The sequence below is a fragment of the Meleagris gallopavo genome, chromosome 5 (assembly GCF_905368555.1).
Source record: "Meleagris gallopavo chromosome 5, MGAL_WU_HG_1.1, whole genome shotgun sequence".
Lineage (NCBI taxonomy): Eukaryota > Metazoa > Chordata > Aves > Galliformes > Phasianidae > Meleagris > Meleagris gallopavo.
In genome coordinates, this window is record NC_139408.1 from 25,897,870 (window position 1) to 25,920,183 (window position 22,314).

The 22,314-nt window shown below is 37.8% G+C and overlaps 1 protein-coding gene across 4 annotated transcripts in view; it reads right to left on the bottom strand.

Annotated features, from left to right (window-relative positions):
* Positions 1-22,314, bottom strand: part of PAPLN (papilin, proteoglycan like sulfated glycoprotein) — a 67,005-nt gene that overhangs the window by 37,660 nt on the left and 7,031 nt on the right. For 2 of the 4 annotated variants that reach the window (XM_085224865.1, XM_019615592.3), the window contains exons 1-2: positions 16,078-16,412; positions 5,368-5,433 (exon numbers count right to left, since the gene is read on the bottom strand). In XM_085224865.1, the coding sequence (XP_085080991.1) occupies positions 5,368-5,427 (60 nt within the window). In that variant the 5' untranslated portion in view covers positions 5,428-5,433; positions 16,078-16,412. Of the gene's footprint in view, positions 1-5,367; positions 5,641-16,077; positions 16,413-22,314 lie in introns of those variants that run through there. The other 2 variants (XM_031553555.2, XM_019615593.3) reach the window with 2 other exon arrangements.

Below are 22,314 nucleotides of genomic sequence, written 5' to 3' on the forward strand. Positions count from 1 at the left end.
ATGTTCTATTGCCTGTTAAAGCAGTGGCAATGTTTATCTTCAAGCAACACTGATGAAGAAAACATGACTCTGGAATCACATGCTCTAAGGGCTCATTGGTAAGTGAGCTACGGTGGTCCAAAAGTTTACAAGGTCAATGATTTCATTTTTATGGACAGTGCATTGTTTTCATCAATTCCTTGATGGATGTGTTAGTGATGTAGTTGGATCACCTGCTTTATCAGGCCGACTGATTCTGACAAAACAAGCAAATAGAAGACGTATGTCTCTGAATCACTACAGCTGCAATCTTTGTCTTTAATGAGAATTTCAGTATGTATCAGACACACAAAGTAAGATAACTCTGGAAAATGGCACTAGATAGTATAATATATATCATAAAATATATATTTTTACATATCAAACATGTACTGGAAAAGAAGCTATGAGTGGTACTTAGCCCAAAAAGCCCGAAAACTCTGGCAGTATGTAGGAATAACTTAAAGAGGGCCCCTGAAACACTTCTCAATCAGTTCGATGACAATAGGAAACTGTGCACAGCAGAGAGTGTGTCCCAGATGTGCATTGTAGGGATGCAATGATCTACAAAGTTCGTATAACTTAATATGGATTATGAGTCAATATAAGTATTTTCCCCTAGTGCCTTGACACTAATTACTAATAAGCTATGAAAGCAAACATACATTTACTACACAGTCCAAAGAGAGCAGTGAAGATTTGCAACCATAGGTTCAAACAAACTAAATTCCAGCCAGAATCTTCCATTTAGTGTTCCCCTATTCATTGGGCACCTTTGATGGCCTACTCAACCTTAATTGTTCCACGACTCTTTGTGCTGCCTTTCCAAATAGGCAAGCAGCAATAAAATATCACATTATACAGCTCCAACAATCATGATCAGTTTTAAACAAGACTACTGCTCAATTTTAGCTCAGCAGGTCACATATCTTTGTTCCACTCAGCTGCAATTGGAGGATCTTTCTGGATGCCGAAAAGCTGTTATTTTGACTTCTGAAACTGCATCATGCAGTTAAAAGATTCCATTCAGACCCAAGAACATCTCAGTGCCAACACCAAGACCGGTGGAAAATTTACACTGTAAGTTTACACTGGAAATTCTTTACATTGGAAGCACAAGACTTTGTATTGTATCTCTGTATTGTTACTCACTGAGTATAGATACAGCTGCCAACGATAACTTGAGTAATGCGAAGTTGATTCCCCAGATGTAACTGTCATTTTATACAACACTTCTGTGGTGTAAAACTACAATTAAGACCAGACTGTTTCTCTTTAATCTTTCACAGTATTTCTCAAATAAATAACACTACACTACTCTTGCTTGATAAACTCTAACTTTCTGGGGTTTATATTTTCTGAAATAAGGCTTATCTTAACACACCTTGAATTCTAGCCTTGCTGCTGAAACATCTATGAAAGAAAGGTAAAAACTGAATGTTTTACAAAAGAAAGTTATCGCCGCAGCCATTTATTCCATAATGGTTTCATTGCCAAAGGTTGGGCTAATGGAAGTCTCTGTGGAGCTTTACTAGGTTTGAATAATAATTCCTTAGAAAGGGTTAGATTCTTACAGAAAGATTAATGAGGTAGACTAAAAAAAAAAAAAAAAAAAAAAGAGCTGTCAATGTGCCAGGAGGACATGGAAGCTGGGGTCCAGTGGCAGGATCTCCCAGGGGCAGCAGAACAAGGTTAGGCTTTTACAGCCTAGCTGTCTTTACAGCCAGGCCTGTCTCATGGGATCAAGCACTTCCCTGGGGCTGAGAACAGGCCCTATTATAGCATTGTTGCTGGGGAGCTGACAGATCTGAGGGCTTAAATAGAGCAAGGTGGAAGGAGGCTGATCAGGGCCAGTAAAGCCTAGCAATGCCATCAAGACTCTGAAAAACAACGTACCTGGTATATGTTGTAAAACCACATGCTCTTCAGGATGTGAGCTATTTCCTTCTCCTTTCTACGTTCAGAAGACCTGTCCTTTACTACAATGATGACCACTTAAAATATTTCCACACAGCTACACCCTGCAAGATGTGGCATTCAATGTTCACACCTAACTGTCAGGGGCTGAGAACATTCAGTATATCTCAGAGATTTATAATGTAGTTACATGTTATTATTCCAATAGATGCATTTTCAAGATAAAGCCATCTGTAACCAGCTATGCTATTAGCCTAAAATGCAACAAAAAATAGGCGAATGAATCAGAACTACATGAACAAAGCATTTTTTATAATTCCCTCTTAACCATTGATCTTGGCTCAGACACAGCAGGCTTGCAAAGAGCTTTGAAGGTGAAGAATGCCAAGTACCATTTTTATGAATAATGAATATGCAATCAAAGAACTGCATTTGAACAAACCTAGGAAAAAAAAAAAGAATGAGAGAGAACAAGATAGTGACAGCAGGAAGTGAAACACAAAATGATACAGAAGAAGAGAGCAGCTTATTAAGATAAACTGTTTCTCGAAGAGAAGAAAAAAGCAAGGTTTTAACAGTTTAATGGCTTGAGGTTTGAATTCACTGTGTCCATCTTCCATTACCCTCTACCACCCTAGCTTGTTAGCATATCCTCTCCAACAAACCCACTAAAATCCATCTGTTCCCCTACAACTTCAGCCCCTCCAGATACTTTAGGCTCTTCTTAGAGTACTTAACCCACTCCCTTACAGTTCGCAACTCATTCCCATATTCCCTGTGTTTACCACCCTCAGCCCACCTCACTCTTTCTACCCCATTATGGGCTCTAGCACAATATAGCTGTCTCTTTCCACATCCCCTGCTTTTCAGCTAGACAGAGCGTAGCACCTGCCTCACCTACTGCAGAACCAGGTAGGTGCTGCCTCAGGTCTAATTCACTGGCTAGTGGGTAGAACAGGTAATAGCTACTTTTCAGAAATGGAAAGCGTTCCTGAGGCTCAGGGTGGCCTGGAGCTGACTAGAGTATAAGAGCAAGCTAAAAAGACGCAGCTAATGCAGAGAAGTTAAATTAATTACTGAAATCCCTGAGGAAGGAACAAGAAACATTCAGAAAGCTCCACAAAGAAGAGGACTGTGAGAACATTTTATGACCACAGACTTATTTTGGAAAAGTGGTCAAAACAAACAGAATGAAGTCACTAGAAATTGTTTATCCAAATGACCTAACAGGAACTCAAGGTTGAAACAAACAAATGATTATATACTGGCAGACAACTCTTTCAGCTAAAACTGCTTCAGTATGTGATTATTGAGAAGTGGAAAATCTGACACCAATTTACAAATGGACCTCAGGAGAACCCAAAGAATTACACACCCATGTACTATAAAACTGATATCTACTAAATAAATTAATAGAAACTATAACAGAGAACAGAATTAGCAGATACCTGCATACATATATTTGGGGAAGAGTCAACTAGGCTTTTTTAAAGACAAGTCATTTAAAGGCTGTTGCAGTTCTCTGAGATATTTGTAAACATACCAACAAAGGTAATCTGTCTGATACATTCAGATTTCCAAAAAGGACTGTACAAAATCCTTCACCTAAAGCTCTGAAGGAAGCTAAGTAGCCAGAAGGAAAATCCTTGCATGGATAGAAGTCAAAAACAAATGTAGAAGTGAAATCTCCATTCACTGCAAAAACTGATACTAGCAGCAGAATTCTCTAAGGAACATGAACTGCTCAACATATTCACGAATTACACCATAAACATGCAAATAACAAAGATGAACGATAAGCATAATAAAAGACAGAGAACTAGAGACAGACTGCAAAGAACTACAGAAAGACACTATACGATGAGTAACGAGTTACTAAAATGAAAATTGGGATTTCACGTACATAAATTAAGCGGTGCAAAGGAAAAAAGCTAAATCCTATCCTAACAAATACAATGGTGACATATGATTTAATCACTAAAGAGCAGAATCTTGGTTTTGACAGAAATGTTGTGCCATTAGAGGTTTAGATTGCTTCAAGGAGGCAATGAACAAGTTTGAGGAAGAGAAACAGAGATGACTCCAGCCTGAAGGGTTCATAAACCACACATGACTGGACAGTGGAAGCACACTGAGGAAAATTATGCATATTTACCATTCTTCTAATAGATTTTTCTAGACATCTGCTTATGATGTATCTGGAATCAGAATATATGGCAAAACAAACCCGTGGTTCTACACAGTATGCTATGGAGAATCACCACAGCAGAATGTCTCAGTGCTGTTGGATCTTCCGATCTTTTTATAGCTTGGACAGATCCAGTACATTAGGGAAGCTGAAATAAAGTGGTGGCCAAGCAAAACCTTTTTCCTTCACTCAGCATGCCTTCAATAGGACCTACTGAATGCATACAGGGGACAGTCTAATGCTAAAGAGAAATGTCAGCATTTGTATTTGTATATAGAGTGTTTCAGACATTTCCCTTCCAAAACATCACCAGGCTGCAGATAGGCAGGTGAGAAGATGAACTGAATAATGTATATTCTGCTTGTGGTTCTTTAGCTATAAAGCATAATCTTCTTCAAGATCTGAGATAGAAAGATCTTATTTAAGCATATTTCCAACTCAAGATAAGAAGTCTATGACAGCTAAAAAACTCTGCTTGGTTTCTGGCGTCTTGTCCCTTATCTTCAAAAGAGGCCTACAAAGCACTTGCAAATACTGAATATAGGAACAGAATTTCATAATTGCTTGAGAGATTAAAAGTTATGGACTCATTAATTTTAGTGGTATATAATTCCTCACAACTTCCACTAAACACTTAACTCCAGGTGATAATTACTTCTTCCCATCCCCTCTTTTCTGTTCCTTTACATCTAACAAACATAACACTTCTTCCTTTGCTAAGACTTCCCATCTACTCAGCAGGTCCCCTTTTACTTCAGATTGTCCAACTCATTAATACAGCTGAAGACAAATTCAGAAGCACTGCTCTCAAACTTCATTTACTTCAGAAAGGTCCCACTTTTCCCTTACAAAGAAGAGGAACATGAATTCCTAACAACTGTGCTCCATTTCTGACAATACTGAATTGCTTTAGTATAATTATTACATCCTCCCTTAAAACCGAAACCATACAACTTCTCTCTTTCGTGTAGCCTTAGTGGTTTAAATCAGCTAACCAAAGATTCATTCGTCTTAATTCCATGTCAGTTCTCTAAAGCTTTGAAGCAGGATATAGCAATTACTGCTTTGCAAATAACAATTCTCAAGCCAAAGGCTGCCAGAACTTTCTTGTTTAATTGCTACATTAGACTTTTCTTAAAGAACCACAGTAGGCCTGATGACTTCAACCCATTAGTTCTTTTGGAAATACTTCCTACAAGTACCTTTAACTTCTTGCAAAGGTATTCAGAAGAGCTTCTACTTACTGAAAATGCAGAAGGCAGCATCTCTGCTAGCAGGAACAGGAGCAGGAGCAAGTTCTTCATCTGTGTCTGTGGGAACACAAGGGTTATTGATCAGAACTGCTTGCTTCTTTGCTGCTTGTATGGTGACAAAGCTCAAATATCATACAGAAAAAAAAAAATGATGTGGAACTAAAATCAAGATTAGAGAAGAAAAGCGGTTTTATCACTATGCTCCGTCGATAGATGAAGGCAACTGCAAAGACTGAAATTAGCTTGCACGGAAAGCCAGAATGTAATTACTGAGCACAAACATTTCTCTGAACTTTCCTCTGGTATTACGAGAACACCATCCCCAGGCACAATGGAAGATGCATGCCACTGCTTGCCTGCCCTCCCACCCTTCTACATATACACATGATAAAACACTAAGATTGTAACGACTTCAACCAACCCAATGTAAGAAATTCCTCAGTTAACATTTCTGCGCCCTATAGTCATCCTGTGTGGCTTGGTGAAGCTTCACATCTCCTGTGTGATCTTGCATGTTTAAAATCCCCCAGTTTGTCATAGACAGCTATAACATGATTTAACCAACTGTAGTTGCAGCCCCTCTGCAGAGCTAGAAGGGAGATTAGGGCCACAGAAACTATGAAGGCAGGATACAACTGTTTCAAATAAAAAATAAAAAAATTAAAAAATCAAGGTGTTATGCTAATTTGGAACCTCAGCATTATACTGAGGTCTCTTGCTACTCTATCCTTCCTCCTGTGAGTTGCAGAAACCAAACCCACACCAACCACCATCCACCACAGTTTACAGCTGTGAAAAATGGTACTTTGGTCACTAGATGCTTCTTACTTCTTATGGCCCCTTTCTCATGACCTGTTGACTGAGCCCAAAAAGAAGAGATACACTAGATATTCCTAGCATAGTTCTTATCTACACCAAGTTCCTATCAAATTTGGAAAAAGGAAAAGCCTTCTTTTCACAATGCATTAAAATAAAAAAAAAGCAAAAATGATGCCCCTTTTAACATTAAAAAGTTATGTATTGTTCCTTTAACCTGACCTATTAAATCCAGATAAAATGTAAACAGATATCACAACTCTAGTATTGCCATAAAATCATAACATCGTATCAAAAATAAAATGAAACATGCTTGATAGAGCATTTGGGTCTTTCAAGTAAGTTTTATGATGGGCAACTATTCTTCTTGTAGTGCTATGCCTCACTGAATCCACTCTGCTCATTACAGCTCCATAAATCCATACATAACATGGATTTTTGCATTCCCAACATCCAGAGTGGTGAGGATGAAAGACGTGTTCTCTAATATTTTTCCTTTGGAGTATTGAAATTAAGTGCTGAAAACCCAGCTGGACCAAATTCTTTGTGCAAAATAACAAGGAAATGCAAAGGAAACGTAATGAGAAAATAAGCTTCTGCCACTATATTCTGAGTGCCAATCATACGATTCCTAAAAAAAATGAAGCTTTTGGAGCTTTATATATGAACAGACTTTCATTCACTTTGGATTAGCCTTCTTAAGAAACTGAGAAAAGACTATGTAGCCTTTACTGCACACATGCGTTATTAATTCTCTTTCAATTAAAATCAAAGGAAAAAACCATCTAGAGCTGCCCCCATAACAGGTTAAATGCACTCTAAGTGCAGCTGAGGCCAACATCTAGATCTGTGTCACAGCCCTATCCAACAGTGACATTTTCAGATAGGTAGAACAGCCACGAGAATCATAAAATAGCTTTGAGTGAAAAGGACCTTAAAGATCACCTAGTTCCAATCCCCTGCTTTAGGCAGGGTTGCCAACTACTAGGTCAGGTTGCCCAGGGCCCCATCCAATTCAGTCTTAAACATTTGCAAGGGATGGGGTAAAACAACACTTTTGGTACAAGTTATGCACAGAAAACAGCAAAACTTTTCTGAAGCAGCTTATAATGTCCTTACATATCCAGCAAAGGCACTATAAGAACAGCATTTTTTTTTTTTAAATGGTATTGATGACAAACAGAGATAATATTTGAGACTCCTCAGCTTCTTTTCTTACTGTCCAGAGAAAAATCTCTTCCTCTTTCATAACTTCCATTACAGGCACTTCTCAGGTTCACATGGACAGCTGTGGGAATCACATCCATTGCTACAGCAGCCTAGCACTGCTGCTAATGTACTGCTCATTCCTGAATCTGAACCTAGAGGTAGGTAAGAAGCTGAGCCAAAACCACGATGCTCCTGGAAAGGAGGCTAGAGAAGCAGCTCAGCACAGCTGGCAGCGGTACCAGTCCCCTAGTAGTTAGACAGGGTAAAAACATTCTATGAGGAGACTACCAGAAACAGCATCAAATATATGGGAGAATCCCTAGCAAAAAGCAACAGGTTATAGCTCTCGTGCTCACTTGTGCCTTTGTGCAATTGCATGAGCACAGAAATTGCTTTCATATGTCTAACATCTGGCCCAAATTTAGCATTAAAATGTTTAGGCCATGCAGCCCTATTAAACTAGTTAACAGATTCCAGGAAAAATGGTCAGAAGGAGGAGCAAGGACTTTTTTAGCCCATTAAATGCTCCACTGCAAGACAAATCTTGTGGCCGATTCTCTGAGCTTCAACAAACTTGTTATTTTGAAAGCTTCCTAAGATGTATTCACCACTGATCCTTTTAGCCTTAATTCCAACTGGAAATTACACAGATGAGACCCGTGAATCTGTCTGAAACCTTCAAGAAAAAATGGTCAAGTTATGCAGTTATGTTTCTGGATTTAACAGCTCTTTCACTCCTTACAGGACCTGGGATATGGCAACATATGTTATTCTGTTTGTTTTGCCATTCTTCTCACCGAAGCCTGAATGTGCGGGGGAAGGAAAGAAAAGGACAGTGTTTCACAGTGCTTTCACTTGTGACAACAGCAGCTGCTGCGCTCTGTGCCTCCTGCCCTCCTTTAATTCTTTTCAACTCTCCCCATCTACATTTTCCCACTAGAACAGCATCTCCACCCCCCTTTCATTCAGAAATAGCAGCGGGGCCTGAGGGGAAATTGTGACTATACACCCCAGATATGGAACATCTGCTGGAAAACTAACAAGGAAGAATTCCTGCCACAGTGCTAAAATCTGAAGTTACATCAGTAAGAGGGAGTATGAGAATTAATTCACAATAAGTGAACAGCATCCACTACTAACTGCTCAGGTTATATTAGTAAAAGGTATAGCTGAACTATGAAGCTCTTTTCTCCAACAGGGGCCAACCCAAACCTGATTAGCACTGGAGAAGTTTAACCTTGGAATTAAATTTAGCAACTAAGGACATTTACTTTGGTTCCAAAACAATAAGGACCAAATCATATTTTGTGGAAACTTGAGAAACTTCTTTCTGGCAATACCCATAAAGCATATTCTGGTCCCCTTTCTGAACTGCATTCACAATCCTGACTTCTGTCTGGCACTGCAGACAGGAGGCACAGAGTGTCACAGAGGTGATGGCTATCATTTCTAAGCCTGGACATAACTCATCTTTCAACATTTATGCTCCCAAGGAAACAAGAACTACATTGCCTGTGTATATACATAAAAATTCTTTGAAACTGCCAGTTGATTTCAAGGTTTCAGAAGTAGAAAAGCTAACTTTCTTTGAAGGGAAAAAGTATACAGGGCAGAGATGAAGAGATACGAAGAGATACTATATTTTAAACTCATCTAGATGTAACTCATCTGTAACTTTGGAAAAGCATTCGTATTTCAGGGCTCAACACTGAATCTACTCAAATAAGCTTTTGCTTTAACAAAAAAAAATGTCTAGAAAAGACAGGCAGTCTTGGAGATTTCTTTATAGTGAAGCCAGCAGTAAGCAGGTTTTAAAATATTTTATTTAGTTACAAGGGCCATGAAGGCTTAACAAGATCAGCGAATCATGCCTTAGAACCAGGAATACGCTTTGACACAAACTGAAGAGAATCAAGGATAATTGTAATGACTTCTGTGTTTCCTTTATGTGTATAAATCATCCTAATCACAAAAGAATGGTCATGATCGCCTACATAAACTTGACCTCTTTTCCAAATCACCTCTCAATATCCATGCTCCTAGGGAAACAAGACCTACATTGCAGATATACATACTTGTGTGCGTAAAAGTAACTTTGAAACTAATTTCAAGGTTTCAAAAACATTAAGTTAACTTCTGTTGGAGAGAAAATGACTTCTTTTCAACAGGAGGGAATCCAAACTTGAAAGAGATGTCATGAGTAACTCAGCCTTGTTTAAACAATAACTTAAACTGTTTAGATGCTACAAATCAAATCAAGAAATCAGAAGAAAATGAGTATCGTTAGTTCCAGTGCTTCTAGTGGTACGTGGCTCTTCTCTGCTTAGCAAATAAGACAGACCAATCTTTTGTGTGCAAATCATGTTTCTAATCACCCCTTGGGCAAAGGCATATACCACATTTGCTGGCCAGAGACTGTTCTGAAAGGCAGAAGATAAATGTCTCCTTCAGGGTGGGCTCTTCTCTGTTGCCAGACAAGATACAGCCAGGCTGGTCTTGCAGTTAAGCTCCAAAACCACCTAGCAGTACTAGCCTGACCAGCCACTTAGAGCTAATTTCACGTCCCAGTCAGTGATTTGAATTTTCAGTGTGGATCTATTGTTTTCATCTTGAGAGAAGCTGCCTTTGCATAGCTTGAGCCACAGCTTAGAACTGCAATAAATATTTGCTTACTGCAATACTGATTAAAATTGCTTATTGTAAAGTTTAGCACATATGACATTAAAGCAGAAGTTACCAGTGTGATTTTACTGCTTGCATGTTTTCAGCATTTCCTCCCCACTGTACCACTACCATTCCGCACTCCCACATCTTTATACATCATATCTTCCTCAATTATTAAATAAATATAAATAAATAAAATATAAAGCCTATGAAAAGAGGTGGGGAATCAGAAAGACTATTACATTGGCCAGTTTTCCAGTGGTATCAGTTTTCTTAGCCATTCATTGAAGTCTCTAAGTTTTTAAGTCATTGCATTTTTCTGAAGACACTGTGGATTTTTGCTTTGTTTTCTCATGTTCCATCTTTGTTTTGTTACCGTATCTTTCAAGTTTTCAGTGAGTTAAAAATGGAAAATATACAGATGTGGTAAGAAGGGCAGGGTGAAAGACAGGAGATAATGGAGCAGGGATTAATTACAGGGGAAAAAACTCCTTTTACTTATGCTGAGTGCAGCATTGGGAAAGCATGAGGATCACATCACAAAGTCCAAAGGAACCAATAAACATATTCCTTTGGACAGAGAACGTCACATCCAAGATACATCTTAACATCAGGCCTACCTGTTCTCTTCTCTGCCTACAGCAAATGATTTTTACTTTATTATTTTTAAAAAAATAAAAATAAAAATAAAAATAAATAAAAAAAATTGAGGCCAGATGCCCTTTGGGTTGGGTGGATGAGACATATGCTTGTTAAAGTGAGAGGATGCTGAATTTCCTTTGTCTTGACCACACAACAAGCCAAATTTATAAAGAACTGTTTGTATACAAAGCAGTGAATAAACGTTTATTAAATGTGTACTTAAATACAAGACTGGTTGAAAGCATTTAGTGAGATGAGAAGGGAGGGAGAAGAAGGTAAAAAAAAACACAAATTGAGTAAAAGTTTTACAGAGGTATTTTTATCACTGATACAGATTTTTTTAATTCATTCAACATACATGCTAGGAGTAAAGAAACCTCATCAAAAAGCAATCCTGCAGAGACGTACTTTCAGCAATATTATGCATTTTAATTTTTCAGCTGAATGACTCTAAAAATGTACCTTGTTAAGTTAAAAAAGTTAAGAAAAACATGTTAATAAGCACAGCAAGAGAGCACCAGCTGAATAATAGCAACACATGAGCTTCTTCTAGAATGCTGTATCAACAGTCTTTCAACTCAGCCTTCTGCCTGATTCACAGCGCACACAAAACCTGAACTGGAGCACTGCTTAACATTGCTGACTCTGAAGTCCTCTGTAAAAACACTGCCAGCATATAGCAACATCAAATTCAGCACCACCTGCAGAAGCTATAGCAGCCCATCTCATACAGTTCTATACTCAATACAGCAATCACACAAAACATAAGCTGAAAAACCACTGGGTGGAAGAGCAAGATTAGACTGTGTAACACACAGGAAGCCTAGGAAGACATCACACCATACCCTATTGGGGAAGAGATTGTTTTGCTTCCTTCCCAATCTCCATATTGCAGGAGATTATATAGTGCTTCATGAGGACAGCTATCTTTCTACCTATTAATATCAGATGAGATTCAATTTTCTGCATCCAGTCTTCCACTACTGGGTTTGCAGCCAGACATTCATTATGAGAAGATAGGATTCTACCTTCTACTTGGTAGTCTCACTGTCTTTAGTTGTTAATTAAGTGTGTGAGCACGTAGGAAAAAGACAAGAGCATGCAGACTAGTTTAGACAATAAATATTGCAACAAGCAGTCACACACTGCATATGGAAAATGCATAACAATATAATGTCCCAAACATCAACAATTGTAGAGGAATGGCTAACAACCTTCTAGGTCAACTACTGCCCTCAGTAGCACAGACTTCACTTAAATGAATTATTTAGCCCAATTTGAAATATTAGCAAACACTGAGTTTTACTGCTAGCACGCTAGCTGGCTCAGATTAACTCTTTCCAATTCAAAATTTGAAGAATCCTTTAGTAAGATAAGGGATGCTGGAGAACAACTTCAAATTTTTATTTAACTTCATTTCATCCTAAACATAAATGTGGTAATTCTTATCTGGCAAAAGGTTAAAAAAAAAACAAACAAAAGTGAGTACTATCTTAAAAGGAAACTTAAAAAAAAACAAATTGTTTTGTGTCTTTGCAAGATCTACATCTCTTCTCTGAAAGGATATTAACACTACATTTAACAGTGTACTTGCTAAGCACTGGTGTCACATCTAAATTGTTTGGTGACAAACAACAATGTTGATAGAAAACCAAAAATATTTATCCTGACTCTCACGCAGATTTCAACTGCTGCTACCTCTACATCTAAAATAATTACTTTAAAAAAAAGGTTAAGTTTTACCTACGTACAGGTGCAAATATGCCAAGCACAACCAACTAGCGTGGGTTCATCTATTCCCTAAGCAGCTACCCTTGCAGACTATGATGCTGACATACCTTTAGTGACTCGAAGCGGGAAATTCTTCAGAGAAATCAGTGGGCTTATTTCCATTGCTATGTAACACAAAGCTGATTAACACAAGTAGAAACAAGAGACAGGGAAAAATAAGAAGTAAAAAAATAAAAATCAAACATCACAACTTTCAGCTAACTTAGGAGGCAGAACCTCAGCTAGTGGAAATAGGGCCAGAGTCTCTAAGGACACCAGTCAAGCATCTTTCATCTGTCACCAAAAATTAACTTCATAAAAAAGATCTTAGGAGAATGTGATTGCATGGCAGCGCCTGGAGAGATCTAAAAGGAAGCACGTGCTCAACTGTGTGATCACAGCAAACTTACAACAGTGGGATTTAAATATAGATTGGCTCCTTGCACTAAAACTGTTTTCTCCCACAGATGCAAAAAGCAAAACCTTTAGTTACTTCTTTAAGAGTTAAGCAGAGAAATAAACAATCTTTTGACAGTACTTATTTCCATACATCGTGTCTGTATGTCAGGAAAACTTGAACTTGTTAGTGTGTAGGGAAGCATGAACAAGTGCTTTGTACAGAGACTATGCATACGACTTATCAAATCTTTAATGTTAAGGTCTCTCCTCACACATCTAGTAACTTTTGTTAGTCACCATCCAAGAAAAGATATTGCAGCACAACAAATCCTATTTCAAACCCAATAGTACGGTTAAAAAATAAGACAGTGAAACTGCATTCAGCAGAGTATAATTTCCAGTGAGATAAGTTCTTTTGACAAGTCCCTCATACCATGGGCATAACTGCAAGTGACTGTACTAGATCAGAGCAATCATCTGTCAGTCATCCAAATGTCTTTGTAGCTACGGTGAGTACTCCAAGGAGTTTATCATCAGTTTTAATGCTTCTCAGAGATCTGAGAAACCAGCTTATTTCTTCAGTACTTCACTTAGCATCAGTATACGAGAAGAACAATTCCTCCTTGTAAGGACAAGGCTCTAATACCAATCGTGAGAACACCGGTAATTATATCCAATGTGTTCTAGGTGTTGTTCTTACACAAAAATAGCATATCCCATCCTCTTACCAAAAAAAAGCTTTTTTTTTTCCTGTGTACTGGTGAGTCATAAAGTGCATACATGGTATCATAAATTGGTTAACTTTTTATTAGCATTTAAGATCTTCCTCTGAACAATGAGAAAGCCTTTTGGCAGCCTAAGCCCTACCTGTTTCAGGGCACAGAACATTAGTTTGTCATATATATATATATATATATATATATATATATATATATATATGACAATATAATAATAATATATTTTATATATATATTATATATATTATAATAATAATATATATGACAATATAATAATATATATATAATATATATATTGCAGTCAGAAGGACATCTCAATCAAGACTGGACACACACATTTTTTTTTTTTTTGCAATTTCCCTATTTTCTTAAAAAAAATAAAAAAATCAACCCGTAAGTGTTCTTTCAAAAAAGACTTGCTCATAACTAAGCTTGCAACCATTTTTCTTGGTGGTACCAACAAAACACCTCTTTTCCCATTCCCTAAATCCTTTCAGCACAGTCTTTCACATTGACTCCAACCGAATTTTGGTGCCAACTTCGTAATGCAAATAATTCCTTAAGTAACAACATATTTTACCAAGCAAGATTAGAGGAAGAACTCCATCCCCAAAACAGAGATACAGGATTTGCATCAGAAAACTATCACTTACTAAAGATCAGCATTTAAGATAATTCATTCTACAACCATGATTGCTCCTTTCTCTTAAAATTAAAGCAAATTAATTTGTTTTATTCTTAATATCATATAGAGAGAGAGAGAACAGCAAAGAAAAACCTATACCTTTTCTCAAACATCCCTTCAAGTCATTCATCAAAATCCTTTTCTCCAAAGCTTCATTCAGAGTGGACAGTTCACTAGAGATTTGGAATATGCATATACTACAGAGCAGCATTTCCTTAAACCATCAAGTGCTTACATTCATGAAAGAAAATATTTCAAAAACACCTCTGAGGTGCCAGGATGCTCTCTGGTGTGCGAGAACCCAGAAGTAAACTTGAAGTCTAAATTATCTCACACACGCTAAAGAAAATACACTAAAAGCAAAACTTCTGGAGACCTCAAGTTTACTTTATGCTTTTAATTTTTGCATTTTATTAATCATTCTGTTCACTAACCTCAAAAAACACTAGTTCAAGCTACTGACATACCAAAGATACATAGTTCTACCTACTTCTGTTGCACATCACATGCTTCTCTTCACTCCTTTTAACAGCAGAGCATTAATCCTAAAAGCTGAAGGGTGAGGCCATCCAACACACATGGCTGTGCAGCACACCAGCTCATCAACAAAGTGCACCTGAGAAAGAATGATTTTTCACAGCTGCTCCATTTACAGACCCTGGCTCTGGCATTACAGAAGATAATAGTGTATCTTTAAGAGACCAGAGAAAAAACGTGTAAGTCGCAAGCAAGCTTGCAAAAAAGCTGGTGAAGGGCCATTTTAAGTGCAATAAAGAAGGCATAAGAGAAACTCTTAAGCCTTGTGAAGACCCTTCCAAAAGTAATAAATAAGGTGTTCTTTAGAGTCCCTGCAAACAGACTTAATGAAACTTAAAATCTCTTTGATCTCGTGTACTAAGCTTAGTTATTTCTAACAGTAGGAACTCCATTCAAGATCGTTAACTTTATCAAAGCTTTGAAACTTAGTTATTAAGCAAACATTCCTCCATCCAACCACCCACGAGGAACAACAAGACATCAGACTGCCCTACCATGTTGCCACCATTCTGTTACCATCTCCTCACCAGCACAGTTCCCTTAAGCAGCATCTTGGCCTCTCTCACGTATCAGACCTCCTCTAGGTTGAGATCCCATCCTGCAAACCACCCCTTTCACAAGCAGGTCTATTGATTCAAGCACCATTGTTCAAGTTGGAATCAGACTCCAAAATGGATCCTGCCTCACACAGCTGAAAGCAATGCAGACTGATCAGGAGACACTCCGTCCCCTGCTAGAACATTAATAGAAGCAGCTGAGCACTCCAGGGATAGTAGTTAGCAAATTTAAGAGTCCTAACACCTGGGCAGGGTTTTTTATTTCTACCAGCAAAAAGCATGTTTCTCCAGTTAGTACCCCTGCTATGTGTGTCTTGGTTTCTGTGTTTTTTTTCCTGGTGATGCATGTGTGTCTGACCCTTCCACCCTTTTGTTTCTCCTCACTCACAGTGTCAGGAACAGTTCTGATTATATTAAGTTATAGTGTAATTAATTGTGAGGGAAAGGGATTAATGTTCACCAACCACATCAAATATTTTCTTCCTTCCCTACCAGGAAATCCAATTTTGCAGTGCATGCAATGTGGTAACTCCTCTCTCCTGTGTTCTTTGAACTGAAGAAAAACAGCAGTAGAAAATCAAAGGTAACTTAATACAAACAAACAAAAAAAAACCAGCATTGAAAGAAAATAGATGTCTAGATGGAAACATAAAGAGACAGCCCAGGACACAGAAACAACTCTTACCTTCTGCGTGTACTGATGAAAGGTGAGCGTAAAAGCTGGAGGCACTGATGCCACTCTGTAGACAATCAGCAAAAATCACTTTACTATCGTTCAGGTTCAAACGGTGGCTCCTAACCCGCTCTTCTCTCCAGCTTCTGTTTGGCTACTAAGCCTTACAACACAGGAAAAGGAGTTGGATTTCATTTAACCCCCTCAGCCTCCAAGTTTCTTCACAAGAGTTTTCTTTTGCTTAGGAAAACTGGAGTTCTAAGCATGCACGTGCACATGCATAACTTGGAATTGTTTCTAGCTCCTGTAGTCTGTGTGTGAGCACACACGTTGGCTCTAAATTATGCCTTAAGTTACTGAAGGGGTGGAGCCCTTTATAAGTAGTTGTATTTTAGCTGTAGGCAGCATATCAAAAGTGAGATCACTTTGGTATTCCTTTTAGTAAGTTCCTAACTCTAAACCAAAATTATTTCCTTTAGAACTAAAGCTTGAAACACAGTTCAGAGATTTTTTTTTGACCAAAGAAAGTTTGAACTTAGATACAATTATCAGCTAGTTCTGGCTGTAAGCAGAGTTAATTAGATCCCTGAGATTTGAAAATGCTATTACTTAGGATATAGATATCAATTTAACCAAATACAGTGGCAGCTCAGGTTGCTCTATTTTTGCCTCAAACAAATGTCATGCAATTTAGATACCCTCTTAAAATTCTCAAGAAGGAACAGTTTAGCAATAGAAAAGCTGTTGAAGGAACACAAATATAGTTGGATGCATTACAAGGAAAACTTGTGTTGTTAATCATGTGGATACTGGAGAAGTCATTGCATAACAACTTGTTTTATCTAGAAAACAGATTCTTTTTCCCTCTATTGATTCTATCCCCTGCTAAGCATAAAATATTGAAATACAAAGATCTATAAAAATAGATTCTGGATCAGCAACTATAACAGCTGCCAGCATTTTCACCCTACTTAAAAATAGTATGACAGACATCTCCAAGATTATGACAACAGCTTAAAAACTTAAGTTTGGGTTCTTCTTTTTGTTTGCTTTTCATTTTGAGAGTCCTTTTTCATCAGCAGTTCATTTGAAACTGTGAGGAACAGAACCCTACTTTCAAAAGGAAAGCTGAACTTTCTGCCTTCAGGTAACTCCATGTACTGGATCTACAAGGAAGACATCAAGATATGCAATGAAATATCCAGAGCTGGCATTGCTGGTCTCTTGTTGGCCACATTACTGCCTTACCTGAGAAAAAGAGACAATAACCTTGACAATTGTTGACAAGCCTAGACAGCACATAGCTCCAAACAGAAGCTTCCAACAATGTCACAAATGCTCCAGGTGACGGAACCACAAATACTACTGCAAGCAATTTTTTTCAAAGGCTACAGCTGCTTTAATCCCCGTCTGGCAACTAGCTACAAAAGGTACACAGTTCTCAAATTCTACAGTTATCCCATGTGGGACAGTTCAAATAAAAGTCACAACTTTTCCACATGCAAAAACAATCCTGTACTTTGCTGTCCAAGCTAGTTCTGACTTAATAAACAAAGTCTACAGGATAAACTAACAGGAAAACCAACACAAAATGTCACCACCTCCACCAACAAGCAGGAGAACCTCTGAGTTTTTAAGATACAACACACCCCACTGCTGATGCATGACTATCTATGTTCCCCTTGTCAGAAGAAGCAATAATGGAATACTGCTAATGTCTAATTAAAAATACAGAGATAATTGTTGTTCCCCTTTAGAATCAAATTTTTCTGGGGCCAACCTACAGGCCTCTCTTTCTTTCAGAAAGATGTTACCTCAGCCCTTTTTCTTTACTTACCTCATACTCTCAACTGGCCACTGGCTATTGCCATTCTGCCAGCTGTCACAATTATCCTAAGCTTTTTGATATTTGATCTTCCACAAATACAAGCCTGACTGCTTTGTCTTACACAAATAAACCACTCTTAGCTTCTATCACTTGAAAGAATTGAAACTGAATCCTAAAGATTCAAATGCTAATAGAACGAAACACAATTCCAGATGAATTAATAAAAATCCTAATTCTTAAAATTCCTTCTCATAGCAGTAGGACCCTTAATAGATGCTTTTTTGGAAATACCAGGTTTAGTAGCCTACTTGCAGTTCTCATGTTCTTGGCTGACAGTTTAAGCTACAAAGGAGTCCAGAAACAGGGAAAATGTGACTGCCCTTGTTGGAATTTAGCCAGAATACATCCAAAAACAGCTGTGCCTACTGCATTAAAGCAGATGCTGTGTAAACACATCTAGATTTATTTTAACCCCATAAAGCCTTAATAGATAACCTGCTAATATGTTAAAATAAACCAAGAAGTGATCAGATTTTTACCACAACTAAGCAGCATGAAACATAGATGAAACTCCTTTTATTAACAAAAGAAATTAAGCCTAGTTCCAGTAGGGACATGACAAAAATCAGAAGCTATTAATGTGGGATACAGAACGAAGGGCAGTCCTTGCCAGAAAAAGGACAATGCACTACGAGTAAGCAAATCTTTGCCCTGCAGTTCTAAAGAATGTTTTGTGTTTGTGCCTTTTCTCTGTGAGAAATAACATTATCCTTATGCTGCAACTATTTTCATCACCTACCGTTTAGTGAAAGTATGATAAATCCACTTATTCAAGACCATTCTTGTCTCTTGATAAGACAACTACAATTCACTATGGAGTGAATACATTCAGAAGCTGAGGCATTTCACTCTTGCCATCAGCTCTATCCAGTGACTGGCCTGGAGGCAATGGCATCTAGGTATCACCTATGAGATCATCAACAACTGAGGTGAGCACATATTAAATGTGTACTGCTGAACAAGATATCACTTTTAAAGTTATCAATTAAGTGCTTTTGCTAAGAAGCAGGAGCTCTACAGGAGCTGCAATGCTGGGATTTTAACAGTTATATGGACAGAAGTCTGCAGCAAGACTTCAGCTTTCTCTTTTATTATGCTCCAGGAAGTACCTTTCACAGAAACAAGCCAACAGGATTCCTAACTGCCAGAGGATGTTTTCAAATATCTAAAGATTTGCATACTTTACAGATCTAGCTCCAGTCTAACTTGTTAAGGAGTCTAACACTTCCATAGTATCAGCTGTTGGATTTTTATGTTTTTTTAAAATTTCATTTGAAAGCAGCATAATTTCTTCAACTAGAAACAATGTTGGGCTCAAGTCAAGAGATTGAGGTTCCATTCTCAGGTATCTCATGACTTGCTGGGCAAAATATTTTTCCAGTTACATTAATGCCCAATTTCTTAGATAACTGCAGCCTATGTAAAGGAAATCAACAGCCATTTCTATACTTTAACCTAGTACTTGAGGACATATTATTCAGGCACATCTTCAAATCCTTCTGAGCACATGTTAACACTGAACTGTAATCAGACGCTCCAGGTAAGCATGCTGATGACTGAAATGACATAGGAAAGAAATAAGGGCCTCTGGGATGTCAAACTAAGTCCTCTGCTATCAGGGATACTACAGCCCATCATTCCTTCTAGCAGATGTGCAGCAGTCTGAAAACTGCACATTTTTTGACATACTATTTTTTTTTCTTTTTAAAGATAAGGCAAGATAATAAAATTTGATTAAATATGAACTTCTCTTCAGATCTGAATAAAGTACTGATAACTCAGTTCTTCTCAGACTCCTACTTAATATCACAGGTTAGGCATGCCATTTAACCCTCTGAATTACAGCCTCTCAGTATATAGAATTAAAACCTTTCTTAATCCCTCAGGAAAAGAGGTTTGATTTCCTGTGCTGGAAAGCCTGTTGCAAGGCTGCCAATCTTTACAATCTCTTTATAAAAGTCTACTGTGCTCTTGTCATAACTCACACACTCCTCTCTCCCTTCTTCATCCAGGAACTCTTTGAAGACTTTGTAGAATAGCTGATCTAGTACATATTCTGTATAGGCACTGTTACTAGTAGAGATCATTTTTTTGTAGTTTGGCAGTGTTGGGTTCCAGTAGAGTACATGAGAGTAAATTGTAATAAGACATATGAAGAATAGGCTCCAGTGTTCATACGGTTATTGGTTCCCAACTCTGAATGCCCTAATCCAGGGCTTTGAGAACTGCAAACAGGCAACTGGACACGAACAGACCTAAACTTCTGAGAGAGTCAGCTTCTATACTGTCTTCAAATTTCCCTGTGATTTTTAATCACAGCAGACAGCAGCAGTCCACTTTTGCTTGCTCTAAGGTTTGGTAAGGAAATACTCCCAAGTGAGTTTGTGCTCCTCTTTGTTTATACACTTAAAAATCCCAGGATACATCTAGCTATTGCTTTCAATTCAGCAACATGGTTTCTTGTTCAGTGTGAGCTAACAGCCAGGGATTCCTATTCATCAGCTTGTGTGCTCATGGGCACCATTTAATTCCCTCCCACTCACCCAAATACACTCATGCTAAGTGTCAGAAGAAGAGGCTTTCTGTAATTAAAGTATAAGCTTCATTCCTATCGAGCCTCCCTTCTTGAGCACTTCCATTTAATACAGCCCAGAACGGTGAAAAGTCATGAATATTTTGCTGTAATCTGTTCCAAGAACAGACCAACTCACAGACACATGGTCTAATTGGGTCTCTTTCTCTTAGATTCGTCTTGGCAACTAAGCCAATTACTGTGGTGTGCTCTCCAAGACAGACTTCAAATAACTTGGCTTTTTGTATTCAAAGAATTAGATACCTCTCATCATCCCTTTCCAAGATGAAGGAAATGGTAAGCCTATCACTTTGTATTTATCTTGATTGTCATCCAAATCAGGCAAAACTTCTATTCACATCTTCTATTCATGCCAAATTTCTGAACAAACTATGATGCTACACACACATACACAAACACACACACACACACACACACACTTCAGCTCCTCATCCTTAGGCCCTTTAAAGAATAATACCACACTCTGATAGCGCTGGTGTTCAAAAAGCAATAACAACTTCTAAGTGCTGTGACTAACTCCAGAAAAACATTGTTTTGAAAGACACTCCAAAATACTGCATTTCAGGATCCAAGCACAGGCACTGATCCATTGCTAAGACCTTACTTGGATACACAGATATTTGCATATGAAAACAGAGAGCTGGCATATAGTAGGACTTAGGTTGATTTCAAACCAGCCCAACTATTCCCAAGCTTAACCAGTGTAAGCTAAACCAGGACATAACTGCATCTATTGGAAAGATAGAGGAAGCTATATTAATTTTTTCTAGCAATGGATAATGTGTCCAGTTTTTCCAAAGTCTTATCTCAAATCCTAGAATGTTTACATAGAATCACAGCCTTCTTTAAAATTAGACACTTAGAATACTAATTATTAAGAAACTTAAGATAAGGCTCCTTCAATCCCATTTTCTTTTTCTGCATCATGGATTTAAATATTACGTAGGGTGAATTTGGCAGCCGCACAGAGAATCTCATTTAGAAAGATTAACCTCAGAACACAGAGAGATCTGGAGGGTCTCCATTAGTCCACTCCTTGCTGCAGAGGATTTACAGTAGAATTATTATTTTTAGCAAGCATGTGCACACACTCAGAAATGACATATATATGCATTAAATAAGGCAATTCCTTATCCAGAACAGACGATCCCTCAGCTGTTTGTTTCCTTTTTATTGTTGATTTTACATTTTAATTATATATAAAAAGTAGAAGAAAGCACAGGTGGTAAGCAGATTTGGGCTAGAAAATTAATTCCCAGAGAAAACAGTTTTAGTTCTTATACAAACAAATACAATGATTATTTTTTTGCTTCCTAAGCTGTTACTGGTAAGCAAGTACCAAAGAGTCAAGGCTGGTCGTTTACGTTCAGATTAGATTTGAAAACAAAAAGAACAGACTCCAATCTCCCAAATGATTTCTAGATATTCCAATCTGTTCCACCCAAAAAAGCAAAAATAAAAGTTTAGAGCACATTTATTACAAATGTAATAAAACATGTTGCCACAGCTCTTATTTACAGTGATTCACAAAGCTGTTCCTATTGATGTCCCTGTACTTTGACTGCCAAACAACAGCCCTCTACTTGGAAGGCCTGGACCATAGCTCCATCAAATTAATCTGAAGATTTTAATTTTCAAAGGCTTTGGATCAGGCCTAGTCTGAAGTGGCAGAGGACAGAGCAGAGAAAGAACAATAACTAGCTAATTATAGGCCTGATCTTGGTGTTTTATAATCAGTGACAAAATTACAATTATTTTCACTAGTGCT